General features: G+C 39.6%; 1 protein-coding gene across 2 annotated transcripts in view; it reads left to right on the top strand.

Moving 5' to 3' along the window:
• mthfd1l (methylenetetrahydrofolate dehydrogenase (NADP+ dependent) 1 like) overlaps positions 1–18,720 on the top strand; it is a 33,899-nt gene that overhangs the window by 8,953 nt on the left and 6,226 nt on the right. Inside the window, exons 16-26 of one of the 2 annotated variants that reach the window (XM_032542263.1) lie at positions 512–614; positions 2,089–2,165; positions 3,451–3,591; positions 4,318–4,386; positions 8,848–8,959; positions 15,043–15,182; positions 15,608–15,649; positions 16,725–16,828; positions 16,942–17,119; positions 18,043–18,150; positions 18,318–18,470. In XM_032542263.1, coding sequence (XP_032398154.1) covers positions 512–614; positions 2,089–2,165; positions 3,451–3,591; positions 4,318–4,386; positions 8,848–8,959; positions 15,043–15,182; positions 15,608–15,649; positions 16,725–16,828; positions 16,942–17,119; positions 18,043–18,150; positions 18,318–18,470 — 1,227 coding nt within the window. Of the gene's footprint in view, positions 1–511; positions 615–2,088; positions 2,166–3,450; positions 3,592–3,766; positions 3,786–4,317; positions 4,387–8,847; positions 8,960–15,042; positions 15,183–15,607; positions 15,650–16,724; positions 16,829–16,941; positions 17,120–18,042; positions 18,151–18,317; positions 18,471–18,720 lie in introns of those variants that run through there. The other variant, XM_032542264.1, reaches the window with a different exon arrangement.

Genomic DNA, 18,720 nt, shown 5'->3' with positions numbered 1-18,720 from the left:
AAGAATGTTTTATATCAAGTCTTGGCAGATAAAATACATATGGCACATGCAAAGTTTGAACATAAGCCATATGAATGTTTCTGTCCTGTTGTGTGAAAGTCTCTGGGATGAGAGTTTCAAAGCAATATAAAATATTCATTAGTTGTAATGGACAGAGTGAGAGATAAAGAGTCATCATGTTTTTAAACAGAGTACTCCCAGTGAACCTTTTGAACCTGACAGTGAGTTGATCTCCCCATAGTCATTTAGTCTGGACTTGTTTTTACATGCTGGGATGATGCTGTGTCCAGTTAATGTGAACATAGCAAGACAAGTCCCACTACGTTGGTCTAAAATAAAATATAGATATAGATTATCATGAAATACGTTGCTGTATCTAGCAGTAGTGCCGCAGCTGGGACTGAAGTGTGGGCATGTGTCGAACCAAAGTGCAAAAAATGGCACCCAACCATCACATCTCCCAAAACTTTTAGAGATGATCCTCTAATCTTCTTTCTCTCTTCGATTCCAGCGTTTAGGGATCAGTAAAATAGATCCTGCATCTCTCACACCCCAGGAAGTCAGCACCTTTGTTCGTCTTGATCTTGACCCCTCCAAGATCACCTGGCAGAGAGGTATCCATAGAAGTATAGACCTTCACTCTGTAAATGATTTCTGTTTGTAGCCTTCTAACACGGAAGGGCATTTTTCCCCATAGCCAAAACTAAAGGACAATGTATGTCTGTGAAATATTCAGTAGGGTTTGTGTTTCTTCCTGATGTAGCGTGCTGTCATTTTTTTGTTTCTTCCACATAAAACTAGAAATATATTTAAAGCTTCAACTGCAACTTATCACGTTTGAACTACAGCAAAATGTTTCTACTTCGTTGTTGGTTGTTGGTATGCAGTGAAAGTATTAGGCATTCCAAGCAACGTGATCAAATATTTTGTCGTATCGCATATATATATATATATACGTTTTCACATTGACACATTTCCCTTGAGAAGGAAATTGTAATGCTTGCTACACAACACTCAGAAGTATCATGCAAATCTAATTACTTGAAAGTTTTGACAAACATCCAATGGTTCATAAACTCTGAAAAATGTGACGTGCAATATTGAATTGAAATAAAATGTTTGATAATGCACAATCTGAATTTAATATTCACTGCACCGTTTGTGGGTGTGTTCTCGTCTATGAAAATTGGATATGAAAACTCTATCATGGCCCTTGTGTTCATATGGATTCAACACAACTAAAAGCATTGCAGTCATCAGTCACAGAGAATTAAATGTGGGTATGGTAGGAGTGGGAATAGTTACCTCAGTGGAAGCTGTGTTTGGTTTAAAGTTGTCAGTGAGAACCACCAGCCGAGTGCTGCTATGACTGATGTGGTATTTACTCCAGTGGCTCTAGAGGGCACTCTTAAAAGACGAACCCTGGAGATTAAAAACAGATTTACTGCCTAATGTTATGTGGGTGTGACTCTGTGTCTGTGTTCATTAAACAAACCATGTTTTTCCCTTTCATCATATCCAGCCAGCATGAGGATATTGTTTGACTAATGTGGTTTCCTCGCTCATTGTAACAACAGTATAGCCACAGATTTCTAACCACATTATGAGTGCTCAGTGAAGAAACTTTTAGGTTGCAAATCCTATCAGCATAAGCATTTTCGGTATGTCATCCCCTACTAACATTAAGAATCTTTCTTCTGGGCAGCCGGATAGCTCAGCTGTTAGCCAGCCATCCATATATAGAGGTTTGCTCCTTGAGGCTGTAGGCCCAGGTTTGACTCCGATCTGTGGCCTTTTGCTGCATGCCATTCCCCCTCTCTCTCCCCTTTCATATCTTCAGCTGTCCTTTCAAAAATAAAGGCTGAAAATCCCCCAAAATATCTTTAAAAAAAAAGAAAAGAATGAATCTCCTACTCAGTTATTGGGTTTGTGTGTTTGTTATTGTGTGCCAGCTTGAGGATGTGCATTTTTGTCTATTTAACATGTGTGGACACTGATTTTTACAGTCTGTCAGGTTCCTGTCTCATTGATGTTATGCCAAATTAGTATATTTTATAATAAATGTTACACGTTGTCTTTGTTTTCCAGTTGTTGACACAAATGACCGTTTCTTGAGGAAGATCACAGTAGGACAGGCGAGCACTGAAAAAGGACATATCAGAGAGGTATGCAGCATTCATGCCTTCACAATCTTCATTCTCGTGAATTTATGACGTTCTTTTGAAAATGTTTTTTAACCCACTGGCTTTTGTGTATTTTTACGATAACCACATTATGCATACTTCTGCAGTATCGGTCCTGGATACTGTTATCCACTTATCCTAATATGTTTCATTCCAGTTCATTGCAAATATTTTGTCATACACCTACCTAGTATGGCAAACAGTGAGTATCACTGCAGTGTTTTCCTTGCAGAGGCTTTGCTGCTGGGTGTGATAAGGTATGGGTCTCTAAGGTAACATGAGATGCCTGTGTTTTTAGGTACTTATACAGTAAAACTAGTGTATAAAACTTTCACACACACACACACACACACACACACACACACCTCCTTTTAATTTCCCTGTCCTGTCTCTCTATCTTATGATAAAGCCCAGATGTATTTCACCCATGTGTCTGTACTAATGACAGCTAAATGAAATCCTGTAAATAAACACTTCACCTCAATGGGAAGCAAGCAGGCTTAAGTGAAAGCAAATGTTTAAAGAAGGAGAAAGTTACCCACCCATGTCCACATACACTCTCTCACACACACACACACACACGCACGCACAGAGCTAGTTCAGCACATGTTTACATTTACCGTCATCAGCTCATCCATTCCGTTTCCCTTTTCATTCCTCTGTTCTCCACCTTCCTCCAGTGCTCGATACATTATAGCCCCTTAGGGTATTATCACTGGGAGTAGAAATTTCTTGGTGGATTAATGTGGTTTAAGTTATTTTTCTTTTTTCTTGTGATGTGGAATGAAGTCTTCTTTGGTTTTCCATGTGTAAATCCCTATTTTTTTCCCGTGTGTTCTCTGTCGCTTTATTTTTGTATTTATTTGTTTGACATAAATCATACAGAAACTCACAATCCTGTAATTTATTGCCCCAAAGCCATCTCTAAATTACTAGGTCATGATCATAAGACTCATAGTCTCTTGTCCATGTGATAAAGCTGGTGACTGGCGTCTTGATAATTATTTGTCTTCTAGTCACTGTGGAAAGTTGCCAGTTTTCTTCCCACAGTGTGTTTGCTACAGCACTGTGGTCTTGACAGTCAGTCAGGGATACTATTATTTTTTACTAAGCAGTCCCTACCTATTAAAAGATTAAAGTCAAATTTGTTTTGGTGTGGAAGTTTTAAACATATTGCTTTCACAATATTCTGCAGGCTGGGGAACAAATACTGCAATTTGTTGCCCCTGTGGTTTACATTGTGTATTTTCCTTTTCTCACTCTCCAGACTGGGTTTGACATTGCAGTGGCCAGCGAGATCATGGCCATCCTGGCCCTGGCAGACAGCCTAGTGGACATGAAAAACAGACTGGCGCGCATGGTGGTGGGGACCAGCCGCTCTGGAAAGCCTGTCACCGCAGAGGACCTGGTGTGTGTTACTGTGTGGTCTTGTCATTCAGAAAGTGTGGGAATTTTATCAATCTCACATTTAACTTTTCATCACTACATCTCACAATTTCTGCAATGAATAGTATTGAGTCAGCTGCAGTTCAGACAAATGAAGAGACTTTGTCATTCCCATGCAGAAAGAAGTGGGATGGTTAGGTGTATCCTACACTTTTGGTATGTAGCATTGGGCCCTCATAGGAGATTTTCTAGACACATGTATTGTACACAACATGTGAAACATAATTCATCATCATCATAATCGTCTGTCAGACTTGCAGCTAAGAAATATTCAAATTCCCACTTGGACCAGACGCACTAACATACCACTTCCCCTCCTTGAAAACGTTTCTAATCTAGGTGTAACCTGCGATTAAGATGTTAAGCAGAGTTTTTGCACCTCTCACCGGATCCATCCGTGGGGTCAGCTGTTTTTGGTTTCCCACAAAACACTGCGGACCTGTGTTGTTTCAGAGGCATAGAGGAGGATCCCCTATTAAGTTACATTAGGCTGGATGCCAAAACATCACCACACCTCAGAGCCAGTCCCAGTGGGGATATGGTATATGACTGCTTGTATACTACATAGAAAGCAAAGAGACCTACAAATGGACTGTAGTGCAATGCATCCTCTGTAGTAGAACCAGTCCTAATAGCTAAACAGAGTCCTAATAACCTGATCTTGTATTTCTTTCTTCCTCCCTGTCAGGGTGTGAGTGGGGCACTGGCGGTGTTAATGAAAGATGCCATCAAGCCCACGTTGATGCAGACCCTAGAGGTGAGACATACACATAACCCCACTTAAATAGTCATTATGCTGCTCAACTGAGTCTCTTCTGGAGAATATATTTTAGAATAAATAGGCTGGTAGTCCACAGGGATTTTAAGAGTGTGCACTAGACCTACCCTCTATCTCTGCTGTCAGAGCAAAGAGAGTGCGCCACTGAGAGCTTTTAAGAAAGGATGATAGATTGACCTTTTCCTCCCATGACTCTTTATCTTAATAACAGTTTAGCAGTGTGTAGAGGACAGGTGGCGCTCTCAGAGGCCATCCCATCCAGATGCATAGTCCTTAATCTGACCATTTATACCATAACTTTGCTTCATACCATAACTCTGCCTCTCACAACATCTGGCTTTCATTTAGTTTTTACAACATTACCATTGTGATCACTCAGGCACATAAACAATTCTTCTTGCATTTTCACTGACACACACACATACTGTATATATACCATCAGTGACCCAAAACTGTCCCTGTACTCAAGGAAAAAGTCCAACCCTCAAGGTGATGGATGGAGAATTGGAGAGGACAAGAGTTTAGCAGATTGAATGAACTGATAACAATCCAGACATCTAACAATGATCTTTGGCCTCTATGATACAGCAAAAGCCCACTTGAAAGAAGCACTAAGTTTATAAAAGACTGGCCCATTAATTAACTTTTCCTCAAGCAGTGGTTCTCAACCTTTTCTTCAAGACCTACCCCCACACCCTTATTAGATGAACTCAAGTACCTCTTCATCGACACCATCCATCAGGTTCCAGAAGTGTTCATTTGAATTTATCATTAACTAGATATTTTCCAACACTAGTTTTGTATCCAGCTGTATACAGGAATTTAATTCATGCCAGTGCATATGTCCCACTGTTTTTGACGATGAGCTTAATTTTCGGCTTTTTTTTTTTAGTCACTAGTCATTCATGTGAATACTTGCAATCAGTTTAAACTTCACTGGTTTTAAACTGAATATATTTGGCTTTTAGATTGTTGGACAAAACAAGACTTTGAAATGTAAAAGAATTGGTATACAAATTGATAATAAAAATATTTTGTCATTTACATCCGTATATTAGTAAAATAAAACTTTATTGCAGACTCAGGTCCATATAACACATCATACGGTTTATATAGTATATAAAAAAATAAAAGTATACATAACAATTTCATATTAGCCTATAGAATAATACAGGCTATTACACCAATGTCGTCTTAACCTAGAAGCATATCTATAGCAGTTTTTCAGAGGGCTGACTAGGGCTTCAATTATGGGGTTCTCTGACTTGTCCAGGCGACACATAAAACTAAACATCATTTGCCTTAAGAGTGCCTCACAGGTTGGCACTCTTGGATACAAACAAGTGACTAGCACTATACCACCTAGGGACACAAAGCATCTTTGCTCATTGCATCATTGCTCATTGCATCATTATATGCTACCTTGATCCTCTGCATACTCTATTTCTTATAGTTAGACCACTGTTGAGCAGCATGTAAGGGTGGTATATAGGTTCTAAACAGTGAGCAGATTCAGAGCACATATACATCTTCCTTATAAGCATGTTAGCTGGAGAATAAATATTACAGCACTGTCAATAGAGTTCTTTGTCATCCATCCAGTCATCGGATATAACAGGGCCTAGGCATTTAATTTCCCTAAGCACAGCAAGACGATTATCCGACAAGTAAAAGGTTGGAAAGTTGATTTCCTGTCCTCAGCGCTTCTAACTATCATTATGTGACTTTTCTTAGTATTTGCACACCTTCAGCAGCTGCTGCAGCCCAGCACTATAAGGACAGAGCAGGGCCAGGTCATCTGCATACGTAAGATGATTAACAATTGTATTGCCCACAAGACAGACAGTTTTGAATCTATTTATCTGATTTGATAAGTCATCTATAAAAACATTAAATAAAATAGGAAACAAAATTCCACCTTGGTGCACAGTATTTAATTGTAATCAGAATTGTTTATATTTTATCTACCATTCTTGTTCAAATTTACTTGGCATTTATCTGTTAAACTAGTGTAAATGTCAAAAATTGTGTCATCACCTTTGAGAAATGGCTAGTTACAGCAAAGGTTTTCTGCACAAGCTGAGTGTATTTTTTTTTGTTGGGTTTATTTTAAGTTATTAAAGTTAACTGTATTAGCAGTTGTGCTTCTTTTAACAGCTTTGTGTTTTTGTTGTAGGGATATTTTTTGTTTGTTCTTTGATGATTTTGACCAGAAAGCTTGGTTACACGGCTTTTTGGGTGGGGAAAATGAACACACACTGGGTGTTTTCAAGGGTGTAGAGGGGCTGGAGTGTTGCATGCAGCAGAGATTTTGTTACTTTCTGTTTTTTTGGAGGAAGCATTGCGGTCCTGTTGTGTGAAACCGTTTCCTGTGTGGGTTTCCTGTGATTCTGGTCAGGGAACTGGTATCGGCACCAACCAGGCCTCAGAGCTCCATGAGAATTTTCCATCCAGCTTGACCGCCTGTGCCCTTTATGCCCTCTTCGCTTAGGATTGTTTGTGTTGAATACAGACACACATGAGAATAGCTGGCATTGGTGTGTGTCTGTGTGTGTCTGTGTGTGTCTGTGTGTGTGTCTGTGTTGTTTCAGATGAGGTTTAGAGGAGACATAGCACAAGAGGAAGAGGGATAGTTTTTGAACCCACGTCTCAATCGCTGTGTACGTGTCTATTAAGCAGACCTCGTCATTCTCTGTGTTTTTCAAACATCCTGTCTACGTGACGTTTCACCGAACCGTCTGCATGCATCTTTCCTTGGGAGAGGCAGTAGACCATAGTTTAGACAATTGGACCTGCGACTACAGGCCCTCTTGTTTGAAGCCTTGTGAAATAAGCCTTGCTATCTGAAAATGGGATTTGAACAATCTGGGAAAATTGTATTAGTGTAGTAGCCGGTCTGCAGCTGGTGTAGTGGACAGTACAAGAGATGCACAAGAAGAGGAAACAATGACATGATCTCCATCTTCCTGTTTTTGTTCGTTTCCCTACTCCTCATGGTCCTCTTGTCCACCAGTTGAAGGTTGACCAGTTGAGTGACACATTCATTTATTTCATCTTTCATCACCTTGTTGTGCCTTATTTATTTCCTGAATCTTTTTCCCTCATGTACGGATGTGGAAAGTGTGAACTGGGTCCAGATAAAGTTCAGGAGTTGCAAATATGCATGGAAATCTACGTAATGTATGACGTATGTTCATTTTCTATTGGAATAAAAAAGGAACATGTTGTTGAATGGATAAAGTTAGTTAAGTTTGTTTATGTAGCGCTTGTCACAGACTGAGTCCCAAAGTGCTTCCCAGGCCAAATAAATACATTATTTAAAAAAAAATGATAATCATAAAAAGCACAGTAAAACACAATAGCACAGATTACATATCAAAACATTCAACAATGTTGTAAAACGAAGACCTGACTAAAAAGATGCGTCTTTAGCTGCTTTTTAAAGATGTCTTTATATTGTTCCCTCTTTTCCCCTTATCTGCCACTCTTTTTCTATACTTTGTTTAGATGCTAAACAATGTATAGTTAGATGCTGCTGTGACCTGTACAACTAGTGGCAGCGTTGTCAGAGCCTTGTTAAATAGCTGATTTACTCCTCTGAGGGGAGGCTGTTTATGCAGGCAGAGGGAGAGGTATGCAAACAAAAGCTTAGAAAATCATGCAAGTCCTTCCCATCCTTCCTTTTTCCTCCCTCTCAAGGAATTCACATACAGTGTAACAATAGGTCAGTTTGCTTACCCCAGTTTTCTTCTTGAACGGTTTTCTCAGTAATTTTTTTTTAATATAAAGTCTGTCACGAGTGCAATGGAAAGATTGGGATCTTTCCCCTGCAACTGTATACTTTGATGCCTTATCTGAACTGGATGCACACAACAAAATACCTTTTGAATGAAAGTTGTATATGGTAGATATTTCAAAAGTTCTCATTGTGTACTGATCTTACTTACATTTATAGAGAAGTAAATATTTAAACTGTAAAGTCCACAGTCAAAGCTCTACTTTCACACTTCTATGATCTGTACATACTGAGCATATGACATGTTCATCACATGTACTGCACTTTGCATTGCCTCATTGAAAGTGAGTACTGGCCTAAGAATCTGCCATTGGCAGTAACTTAAACTTAAAGTGCTCTTTTAGTTTGTGTGTGTGTCCAGCCTTTAGGGAGTAATCCAAATCAGCAGGGGAAGGAAGCCTGGCCCGCAGTCAGGCTACCATGCCAGTTGAATACCTCTTAACTTGTGCCTACTGTTTAGACAATCACAGTGCCAGCCAAAGTGTATTCACACTTCAATATTTATTCATGTTTAATGAAAGATGTTGAATTTAGTATGAAAGAACCAGTAAGTCCTTATTTAAACTTGGTCGGGTGAGTTGCTGTGGGTTACACTGATTTCTCAACTCCTCCTGCATGGTTGTGTGCCCCTCTAATTGTTGCAGGGTACTCCAGTGTTTGTCCATGCTGGGCCCTTTGCCAACATCGCCCATGGCAACTCCTCGGTGCTGGCAGACAAGCTGGCTTTAAAGTTGGTTGGACGTGACGGCTTTGTGGGTAAGAACACAGTCTGCGCATACAGATCACACACACACACACACACACGCTAAAGCTGATGCACAACCACAAAACCTTTGGGGACGACAGACAACAAGATGTTGAGTCTAGGATCCCCAAATGTGGAGGGATTTAAAGCATAAGCTTCCTTAGCAGAGCAAATTAAACTATAACTTATAATTTAATCGTGTCAGGAACTTCAGCTTGCTGTTGCAACCTTTGGTCTACATTCCTCTTATTTCTTGTCCTGGCTCTGGTCTAACTGCCTCTGGTTGACTTTTGTGCAGCTCAGGTGTCTTGCTGCGTAACTTTCTAGGAAACGGGTGGAAAGATTGCGTTCAAAAAAAAAAACACAGGAGAGAGGAAGGAAGCTGATTGATAATCTTAAGAGCCGCTGGAATGCTTTAGAGTAAACCACACTAATCCCTTCAACGTCAAAGCATACTTGAATATTTCCATTTTTATCTGTCTATCCCACTGTTGGCTGTCTGTCCTCATTTACTTTGGCTGCAGATATATGTTTGGAATGTACATGTGTTTGCGTGTGGGTTTTGAGCTGTTCAGGTGATTTTTATGTACATGCAAATCATCAAGGCTTATATTTTTTGCATTTGTAAAAGAGGTTTCTGTGTATGAGCAGTAAAAGGAGAAGGTTGAGTCTTTGGGCATACACAACATTTACACAACATTTACACAACTTGTTAGCTGGGCAAATGTGTAGGCAGCATGAGAGAGTTGGGTTTCACAACACTGGGGCAGAGAAGTAAGGAGGCTTGTATGCGTTTCATACTTTCACCTCTCCACCCCACTTGTTTTCCATCTGTCCGTCTCGTTCCCTCCCATCCCTGTCTGTGTGTTTGTTACCTGACTCTTAGGTATGCCAGGAACTCTACCTCCCTCTGCAGCTGGGATGCATGTACCCCCCTGTCTCCCACTCACTCCCTCTCAGGCTCTTTTCTCTGATGCTACAAACTTTGTCTTTTTAACTAACACAACTGAAAAGAATAATAATGCAACAGTAAAGGTAAGAAAATGAATACTCCTGAAAATACAGTCTGGAATGACAAGTAAGCTCTTTTTTTTTTTCTTCTGTTTTGATAATTTTATTGGTTATGAAAACATTGTCCACACCAAAATAATTACTGAAATCTTGAAACACACGACATCCCAACAAACTGATGGGATTTAGCTAGATTTGGAGGTGATAGGAAAGTGCACTCATAATGTTGCTCCAAGTTAAACAGGATGTAACGACTGTAATGGAATAGTTGTCTTTTCTTTGCCAATGAGTTTGGCTCAATATTAACAATGGATCAAATGTAAAAGGGATCACTCGTAGTGACAAACGCACAACAAAGTATCAACACAGCTGTGCATTTCATTTGTTTTGGTTCACTCTCACCGGTCTCATCAGCCTTGTTTAAAGACACAGCAGTAGGTTTTTTTCAGCAAAAAAGCTTTAAAAACCAACGGTACGCTACACGCTCACCACCAAACGGCAAACAAAGTTAGCTACTGGCTGGTGAACAAAGTGGAGTATTTAGTTGCATTAGAGACCCAAATACTGTTTCTCAGGAGTTGGTGGGGACCAGACCACAACTAAAAAGAGAGAGAAAATTTGACTTACATATTCAATGAGGCCAGAAACACAAACCACAAATGAATGCTAATGTTGCCCCAAGTCTATTGAAGGTCTAAATAAGCAACTGTTTGCTAACAAGTTTGCCATATCAACTTGATATGGTGATATGTCAATATTGGGTTTACGGCTTGTTTCTGCAGCACCCAAGTCGGTAGTAAAATCAGTAAATGCAGGTTTAAAACCATACATGTCGAGTGTTATCTTTTCTTTTTTATACAACCCAGTATCACAAATCTCATGAACACTTTCTCAAATTAATGTTTAAATTGCATGAAGACAAACTCTGTGCTGTAATGTCAATAAAATATAATGGCCAAAACCCAAACTGACTGTAATAAAGTAGAAGTATTCTTTGACATTGTTACCATACCACAGTGTCTTACTACTTAATCTCAAGTAATATACAGTTCAGTTTAATTATCTTTACAAACTCCTCTTGTGGCAAAGGAAGTATGTGAACTTTCTGTAAACTCAGTGTGGCTTGTTGTGTATGACCATACTCTTGGCCAGGCTTTATCATGCTCTGTACTATTGTGGGTTTTTCAAGTCACTTTGGAATCTTGATTTAAAACGGAGTAGTAGTGCTATTAGAGGGGGCTGCTGGGGGAGGAATTCCTCATGCCAGATGTGAGGGATTCCTGTATCATTAACAGTCTGGAGTATTGAAGGTTGATAACCCCCTGACACTGCCTTATTGTAAGATTTCCCACAACGCAGAGCCTTCTTTAAATAAAGTAACAAATCGTCATCGTTTGGGCTTTTAAAGGAGTGGCCACCAAGAAATACAATGTTGTATGTATTATTCAGCATGTAAAACATGTCAAGCTCTACACCCTTTTTGACACCACAATTTATTTGGAAGGTTTATATAATTTAGTCAAATGGCCTTTTAAATTCTCTATCCTCTATTTCTGGAAAATTATCCTCAAATAGAGATTTGCTGCATGTTGTAGTTTCAAATAATACACTGAATATCTTTTGGTTAATGGTTTTGACATTTTACAGACAAGCCTGAATAATTGAAATGAAGAAGAATGAATCAATAATGAAAATAATCCAAAACTCTAACAGGAAATAGATGGTCGCGTTCATCTAGCATACTTTCCAGTCTTTTCTGTTACTGTTTTTATTGGCACGGGTGCTGATATACCAATGCTTTGACTGGTAGTAAAACCATCCAGCTCTCTTTTTTTTTTACTCCTAACAACATCGACCTCTTCTTGCTCTCTGGCCCGTTCAAGGCTGTCACACAGGACAGGAAGCCTGCAAGTGTTTCCTCATGACATCCTCTGGGGCTAATCTCCTGATAGGTGTAATGTTGTAGTGGAAGACTTGTCGTACTTGCTGCTGTCATTATATACTCGCAGTTTTTGTCTCCATTCTTTTCCCTCCGGTTATTTTTCGCTCTGCCATGTTGTGCATGTGTTGTGTGAGTACTTCTGTTTGTGGAAGATCACACAATTTATGGAAATATGCACAAATCGTGAACCTAAGAATGTGATTTTCATTGGCAGGCTGGTTCAGTATTCAGAGCCAAAGCTCTGATGTGGTGCTAACATGAAACACTACGCTCTGTCAGCGGTCTGTAGTTGCATTCTTGTGTTGTGTCTTCATAAATCATACCTTCACTAATACGGAGAGCCGCTCAGAGCAGAGTGATTAATTTCTTCATGGAAACATTTGTTTTATCACTAAAGTGTCAGAGAGATGTGCTTTATCAAGTGTCAGCCACAAGCACTTTGAACTATAGTGAATAACTCCTTTTCTGAAAACCTTAATATGCATGCCCTTGTTTCCAAACAATGTTTTCAATTATTTTTTTTATTTTTTTTGTCTACAATAGATAACATAATATTGGTATGGGTATATATGAGGGTGATCTCGTTTTGCCAGACCCCCCTCCAAAGCGCGCTGAAGGAGGGTCTGACCACTCCACGTAACAGTTAGGGATTGGTGGAAAATGTGCTCTGGTTTATTGCCATTTCTTTAAACCAATCACAATTGCTAAGCACCAGCAAAAACACGTTTTAAAAGTTGTGTTAGTTGTGCAACAGAAAACTCAGATTGGACAGACGGTCTAGCTAGTTGTCTGGATTTACCCTGCAGAGATCTGAGAAAAGGTTAACCATAGTCCTCATAATCGACCAGAGCTCTGAGGCAAATCTGAGGTAGATTTGTAATTTTTGGATATTGGGCAGTATAAATACAATTTACTTTCCACATCCTAAAGTAATCTCACCCTATAAAGCAGACTTATTGTGTAGATAAAATCTTTGCACATAAAGACAAAAGACATAATGTATCACGTTTATTGAATTTCTTTCCTAACATGCTTCCTAGTCACATTTCATCATTATTAATCATCCTCATCATCATCATTTCGTCATTTTTTAATTGAATAAAAAGAGGGTTAGTGGATGGCCGTTGTGTTCTGTACAAAGGCTGCCCACACAAATGTTGTGAAGACAGAAAGGTGAATGCAACTAGAACACACACCTCACTGGTGGAAACCTTACAGTCTTTGGTGGAAACTGTTGTCCTGGACTGTCAAGTGGATTCAAGGAAGATGTTCAGAGTGAGTAAGGTTTTGGCCAACTGCGCAGTTGCAGTGAGCAACTGATGCTCTAGAGGGATACAACTTTGAAACTAATATAAAAAAGTAAAAGATCTGCACTAAACCATGGCTTTTAAACCAAACCAGCCTTTATCACTTTACCTGCCTAGTTTTTATGTAACTGTACACTCTACTCTAAGTTTTTATTTAATGAACCTAAATTTAACCCATTGTCAAATGAGTTGCTACAAAGCTAACTAAGACTATCAGCATCACAAAATACTTTGTATTTCTCAGTATGACTATGATTTGAACATGTTCGAGTGACGATCATTATCTTTTCTGAATCGTCGGTCATGTTTTTTTAACCTCTGTGGCCTCCTTGGCTACTAGCAACTGCGTGGAGGAGAGTTTGGGGCGCGTGCGCGATTACGGAAGGCTTGTCCTGTGGGTGCAACAACAGTGGTGTCATTACTTAGAATTCTTCATGGGCGCGACAGAAACAACAAACTATATAGATATATAATTGACTTTTTAGGCTTGACTACTGTTTTAGTTTTAATCCGAGTACATTGAAAGAGAAGGGCTAAAACTAACACTTCACTCATGGCTGCCATTAGTTAATCATCATTTAAAGAGTATTATAAGAAGAAATGTTTAGGACTTCAGCTGTTAGTAATGTACCATGAGTTGTTTTAGTCACACAGAGCGAATAGACATCTAGACATGACATGGTGGCGTCATGTTGCATCTACACTCGTCTGGCTCCATGGATGTACATTGCTGGATTAAAACATGACATGTCCCTTCCTTCCACTATATTTTCAATATATATATTTATATATATTATAATTTCCACTATCTCCGTTATCTATTTTGCAAGGGCGCCGTCACTACATCTGGGGACAATTGTGATTGTTTTGAAGAAATACAAACAAGCAAGCTATTTTCCCTATTCAAGAATAGATAAGTGGTATAGCCAGACCTTACTCCTAGGTCTGGCAATGTGAGACTACATCTTCACTACAAACAAACCCTCTAGAGTACATCAAGAAGCAGATTCACCTTTTTGGTGGTGTATGTGCAGTTTTATTCAAATTATAGTTTTCCCACCAGGCTGCACTAAATAAAACAAAATACACCTGGAGTCGTAAAAAACCTCACAAAAGTTAGGCAACCTCTCAACCTTGGTCTTCCTCGACAATTCTATTCTTGGCCAAACGGCAAGTGTTTTAGTACAATGGTGCTGCGCATATATGAGCAGTCCCACACACATACACACAATAAGTAACACAGAACCTTATCTTAATAAGGTCGTCATTCCTGGTCAACTATTTGCTGTGTTTGGAGCCTGTTCAAGAAGCCTGTGTGTAGGGCCGCCCATATCAGATTTGCCCTGTCTCTTTGAGAGCCCTTACAGTGAACCCATTACTCAATACAGTGTTGCTGTTCAGACGGAAAGCCAGTCAGACTCACCTCTTATTCCCATGATTTGCTAAAGATTTCTGACTCAACTCAGAGCTGTGTGTATAAAGTTGTTCCAGTGACAAATATGGTTCAAAAAGGTATTGGGTTTAACAGAAGTAGAGAGAATATGATGAATGTAGACCAAGGACTAGCTCAAGATTAGGTCAGCTCATGTCAGCTATCACCATAAACCTCACAAACTATTTTAATCTCTAAGGGCTGCTGCTGCAGTTGTGGTATGGTGCATGTAATTTATTTGGCAATTCCTAAGTCATACCTTGAAGAGCACATACAAAATACTGGTAAAAATCACTGTTCATGTATGCAGTGTTTGAATGCAGGCGAAAATCTTAACATGCACTCAATAGAATGTTAATCTATATCAATTAATTTTTAAAATGGAACTCTCTTTCCTCACAGTGACGGAAGCTGGTTTTGGTGCAGACATTGGCATGGAGAAGTTCTTCAACATCAAATGTCGGGCTTCAGGGCTAAGGCCAAATGTGGTGGTGCTAGTTGCAACTGTCAGAGCGTTAAAGATGCACGGCGGTGGCCCAAATGTAAGTTAAAAATAACATAGTCAACAAAACATTGCAGACAGCCTGGCTTTCACCCACACATTTTCTCTGATGTTTTAGAATTAAACAATCAGTGGCATATACATTTTCACATCTTAACTAGCGACAGTGTTATATACACATTCTCAGTTACCCCACATGCAGTGACATGCTTTAAATGGTCATGAAAACTGTAACCCAGTAAAACTTGGTTAGTTAACCAGTTTAATACAATAACTGAAAATCATCTTCATACATATCCATATATTTTATCCTACTAAGACACATTACAAGGTTGAATGAAGCTTTTAATGCTCTTTTTATGGGCTAAATTCACCATGTGGTAGAATCTGTCCAAAAATAATTTATTTCTGAATGTGATTTATGATGGAAGTGTCTGATTATTTTTCATCTTTGTGTGTTTTCAGGTGTCTGCAGGCGCACCTCTTCCCAAAGAGTACATTGATGAGGTATGAGCCATATAAATATACACAAATGTACACTAAACAAAATGTGCATAGCCACCCTGAAAAAAAGATGAACAAGAGGGAGACATGACAAACATGTAAACATTTTTAGTTTGAGTCTGGAGGTAGGAGTAGTTAACAATCACTTCCTCTTTGACTGAGCCTGTGTCATTACATTTAGTCGTAAAGGTCAGGATGTTTCCAAGAAAATAAAAGATATTTAATCTCATTGACCAATGCAAGGCACCAATTATGATACAATCATATGCTCATTAAGATAACATTGTTTGGTGGTTTGCCAGAATGTTGTGTTTTTGAGTGAACTGCCATGATAGCCTTACCCTCAACATTCCCAACATGTCGTTGGGCCCCCTTACAGCTCTGACCTGTAAAATGGGAGAGATCAGGACACATTGGTGTCTCTTTATGCTGGGTTTGACGTGTGTGTGTGTGTGTGTGTGTGTGTGTGTGTGTGTGTGTGTGTGTGTGTGTGTGTGTGTGTGTGTGTGTGTGTGTGTGTGTGTGTGTGTGTGTGTGTGTGTGTGTGTGTGTGTGTGTGTGTGTGTGTGTGTGTGTGTGTGTGTCATTAGCTAGTAAGAGCTTGTGTGTGTTCACTGGTCTTTCAGGCAAGTTCAGCTGAGTAAATAATGAAGCAGTATAAGTTAATTGTGTAGCCTGTAATGAGAACCAGAAGTACTGGGAAAAACAGAGCCATGGAAATGAATTTATGGGACCTGTACGGCCTTGCTGCTCTGAGCCTGGGGCTACACACACATAGTGAAAGATTGGATTTCTGCAGCCAAACTTGTAGTTTGCTGCACAATATGCTATTAATGTGCTCTGTAGTAGCTGGACTTCTGCACTCAGTAGTATAGAATGTGAGAATGATAAATCCTTAACTGCACACAGTAGGATACTACTTGTCTTATTCTATCATGGTTATTCCATAGTAGGGGAGGGCGTTGCTCCGAGCCTTGCCCTGAACGACCGGCAAGCAGTCAAGCAGTTTGAGTGGAGTTTAAAATAATACATTTCTAATCTTTGCTTTGTTCCTTGTTCTTGTCTCTTTCTCCTCTAGAATCTGAATCTTGTTGAAGGGGGTTGCCGTAGCAATCTCAGGAAGCAGATCCAAATAGCACAGCTGTTCGGGGTGCCAGTTGTGGTGGCACTGAATGCCTTCAAGTAAGATGCATACAGTCATTGGACTTAAGAGTAGTAATTGGATAGTTCATTTTGTCTCTAAATACGTGATTAATCAAAAAGTATTGCCAACGCTTCCCTTGGTGATCCTTTAGGACAGACACCCAGGCAGAGATTGACCTTGTGTGTCAGATAGCAAAAGAGTGTGGAGCATCTGATGCTGTGCCGTGTCACCACTGGTCCCAGGGTGGCCGGGGTTCATTAGAGCTGGCCCAAGCTGTGAATGAGGCTGCCAGCAGACCCAGCCACTTCAAGTTCCTGTACAACATAGAGGTGAGAGAAGATACTCTAGATGGAAAATCTGCAATTTATTTAAGATCCCGTTCAGACAATTTTTAAGACATGAAAATAATCATTTGTCTCTGATAAGAATTTTCCAGATTAAAGTTAAATTACTTGTTAAAATTTACATCTGCTCATTTTTCCTCAAAGAAAAAAAACAAACAAGAAAAAATCCAGAATCTATAAATATATAACCCTTTTATTTCAAAAATTGAATTACTGGACACACGATGTCTGCTGCTACTTATTTTAAACTCTGCTCATACATATTTTACTACAGTGAAGCTCAAACACCAAAGTGAAGTAACCATAAGCAAAACATTTTTTTGAGTGGGGGGTGGGTTTTGAGAATATAACATTAGGGGGCTTTTGCCTGGTGGAATGGAGTTCAAAATGTCTTAGGAGGAAGAGAAAACTCACTAAGCCACAGTTCTGGCATTATATATGGTATATTTAAAAGAAATAATATTCCCTAAGCAACAGCTTAGGAGGCTTGTCAGGTATGTCAGATCTCCAAATTCACTTAAAGGTGTGTGTGTGTGTGTGTGTGTGTGTGTGTGTGTGTGTGTGTGTGTGTGTGTGTGTGTGTGTGTGTGTGTGTGTGTGTGTGTGTGTGTGTGTGTGTGTGTGTGTGTGTGTGTGTGTGTGTGTGTGTGTGTGTGTGTGTGTGTGTGTGTGTGTGTGTGTGTGGTTTGTTTTTGACTGCAGAGGGGAATAAAGGAATGCAGTGTCTAGTATGAGTCAAATAGTAAAAGTCAGACATGAGTTTTTTATTTCATTTGCTCTTTGTAGCTTATATTAACCTTGACGTCATACGGATGTGTATTCACTAAATCTAATTTCCTTGATTATTTCCTTTTGACTGGAGTGCTCATATTTTTCCACTTGTCTCTGGTGTACTGTCTTTCCCATAGATGCCAATATTGGAGAAGATCAGAACAATCGCCCAACAAGTGTATGGAGCTGATGACATTGAGCTGTCTCCAGAGGCCAAGGCCAAGATAGAGTACTACAATCAACAGGTGAGGTCACTGCTGCTGCAATAACAACTGACTCACACACTGATGGGACTCATACAGCTCATCTCCTTTCTCTGTGTCCCCGTGTCTCACTTTCCCTCTAACTTACACAAATACACATCCGCACACATGTTAACCGCTGCTCTTGTTTTATTTTTTCCTGAAACCAGGGCTATGGTTCATTGCCCATCTGCATGGCAAAGACTCACTTGTCCCTGTCCCACATGCCTGACAAGAAGGGTGTACCCACTGGATTTGTTTTGCCAATCCGAGATGTTCGTGCTAGCATTGGGGCCGGTTTCATCTTCCCGCTTGTTGGAACGGTACGTAACTGAAGTCAGCAAGAGTTCAGTGCAGAAGGCTAATGCTAACTTCAGTCTTTGTGCGTTATAGCTCACAGTCACGGAGCTTTTTGAAAGTGACTGGATCCACAAATAGATGTGATAAACGCATATACTGTAATTCTACTGTGTATCTTATGTGTTTGTGCCGTCATTGTTAAGAACAAACACTTTATGGAAGCTGTAGACTACATATAGTAAAATACTGCATATTGTATTGTACAATACATTG

The sequence above is a fragment of the Etheostoma spectabile genome, chromosome 18, assembly GCF_008692095.1.
Source record: "Etheostoma spectabile isolate EspeVRDwgs_2016 chromosome 18, UIUC_Espe_1.0, whole genome shotgun sequence".
NCBI classification, from domain to species: Eukaryota; Metazoa; Chordata; class Actinopteri; order Perciformes; family Percidae; genus Etheostoma; species Etheostoma spectabile.
This window is presented reverse-complemented; position numbering and strand designations above follow the sequence as displayed.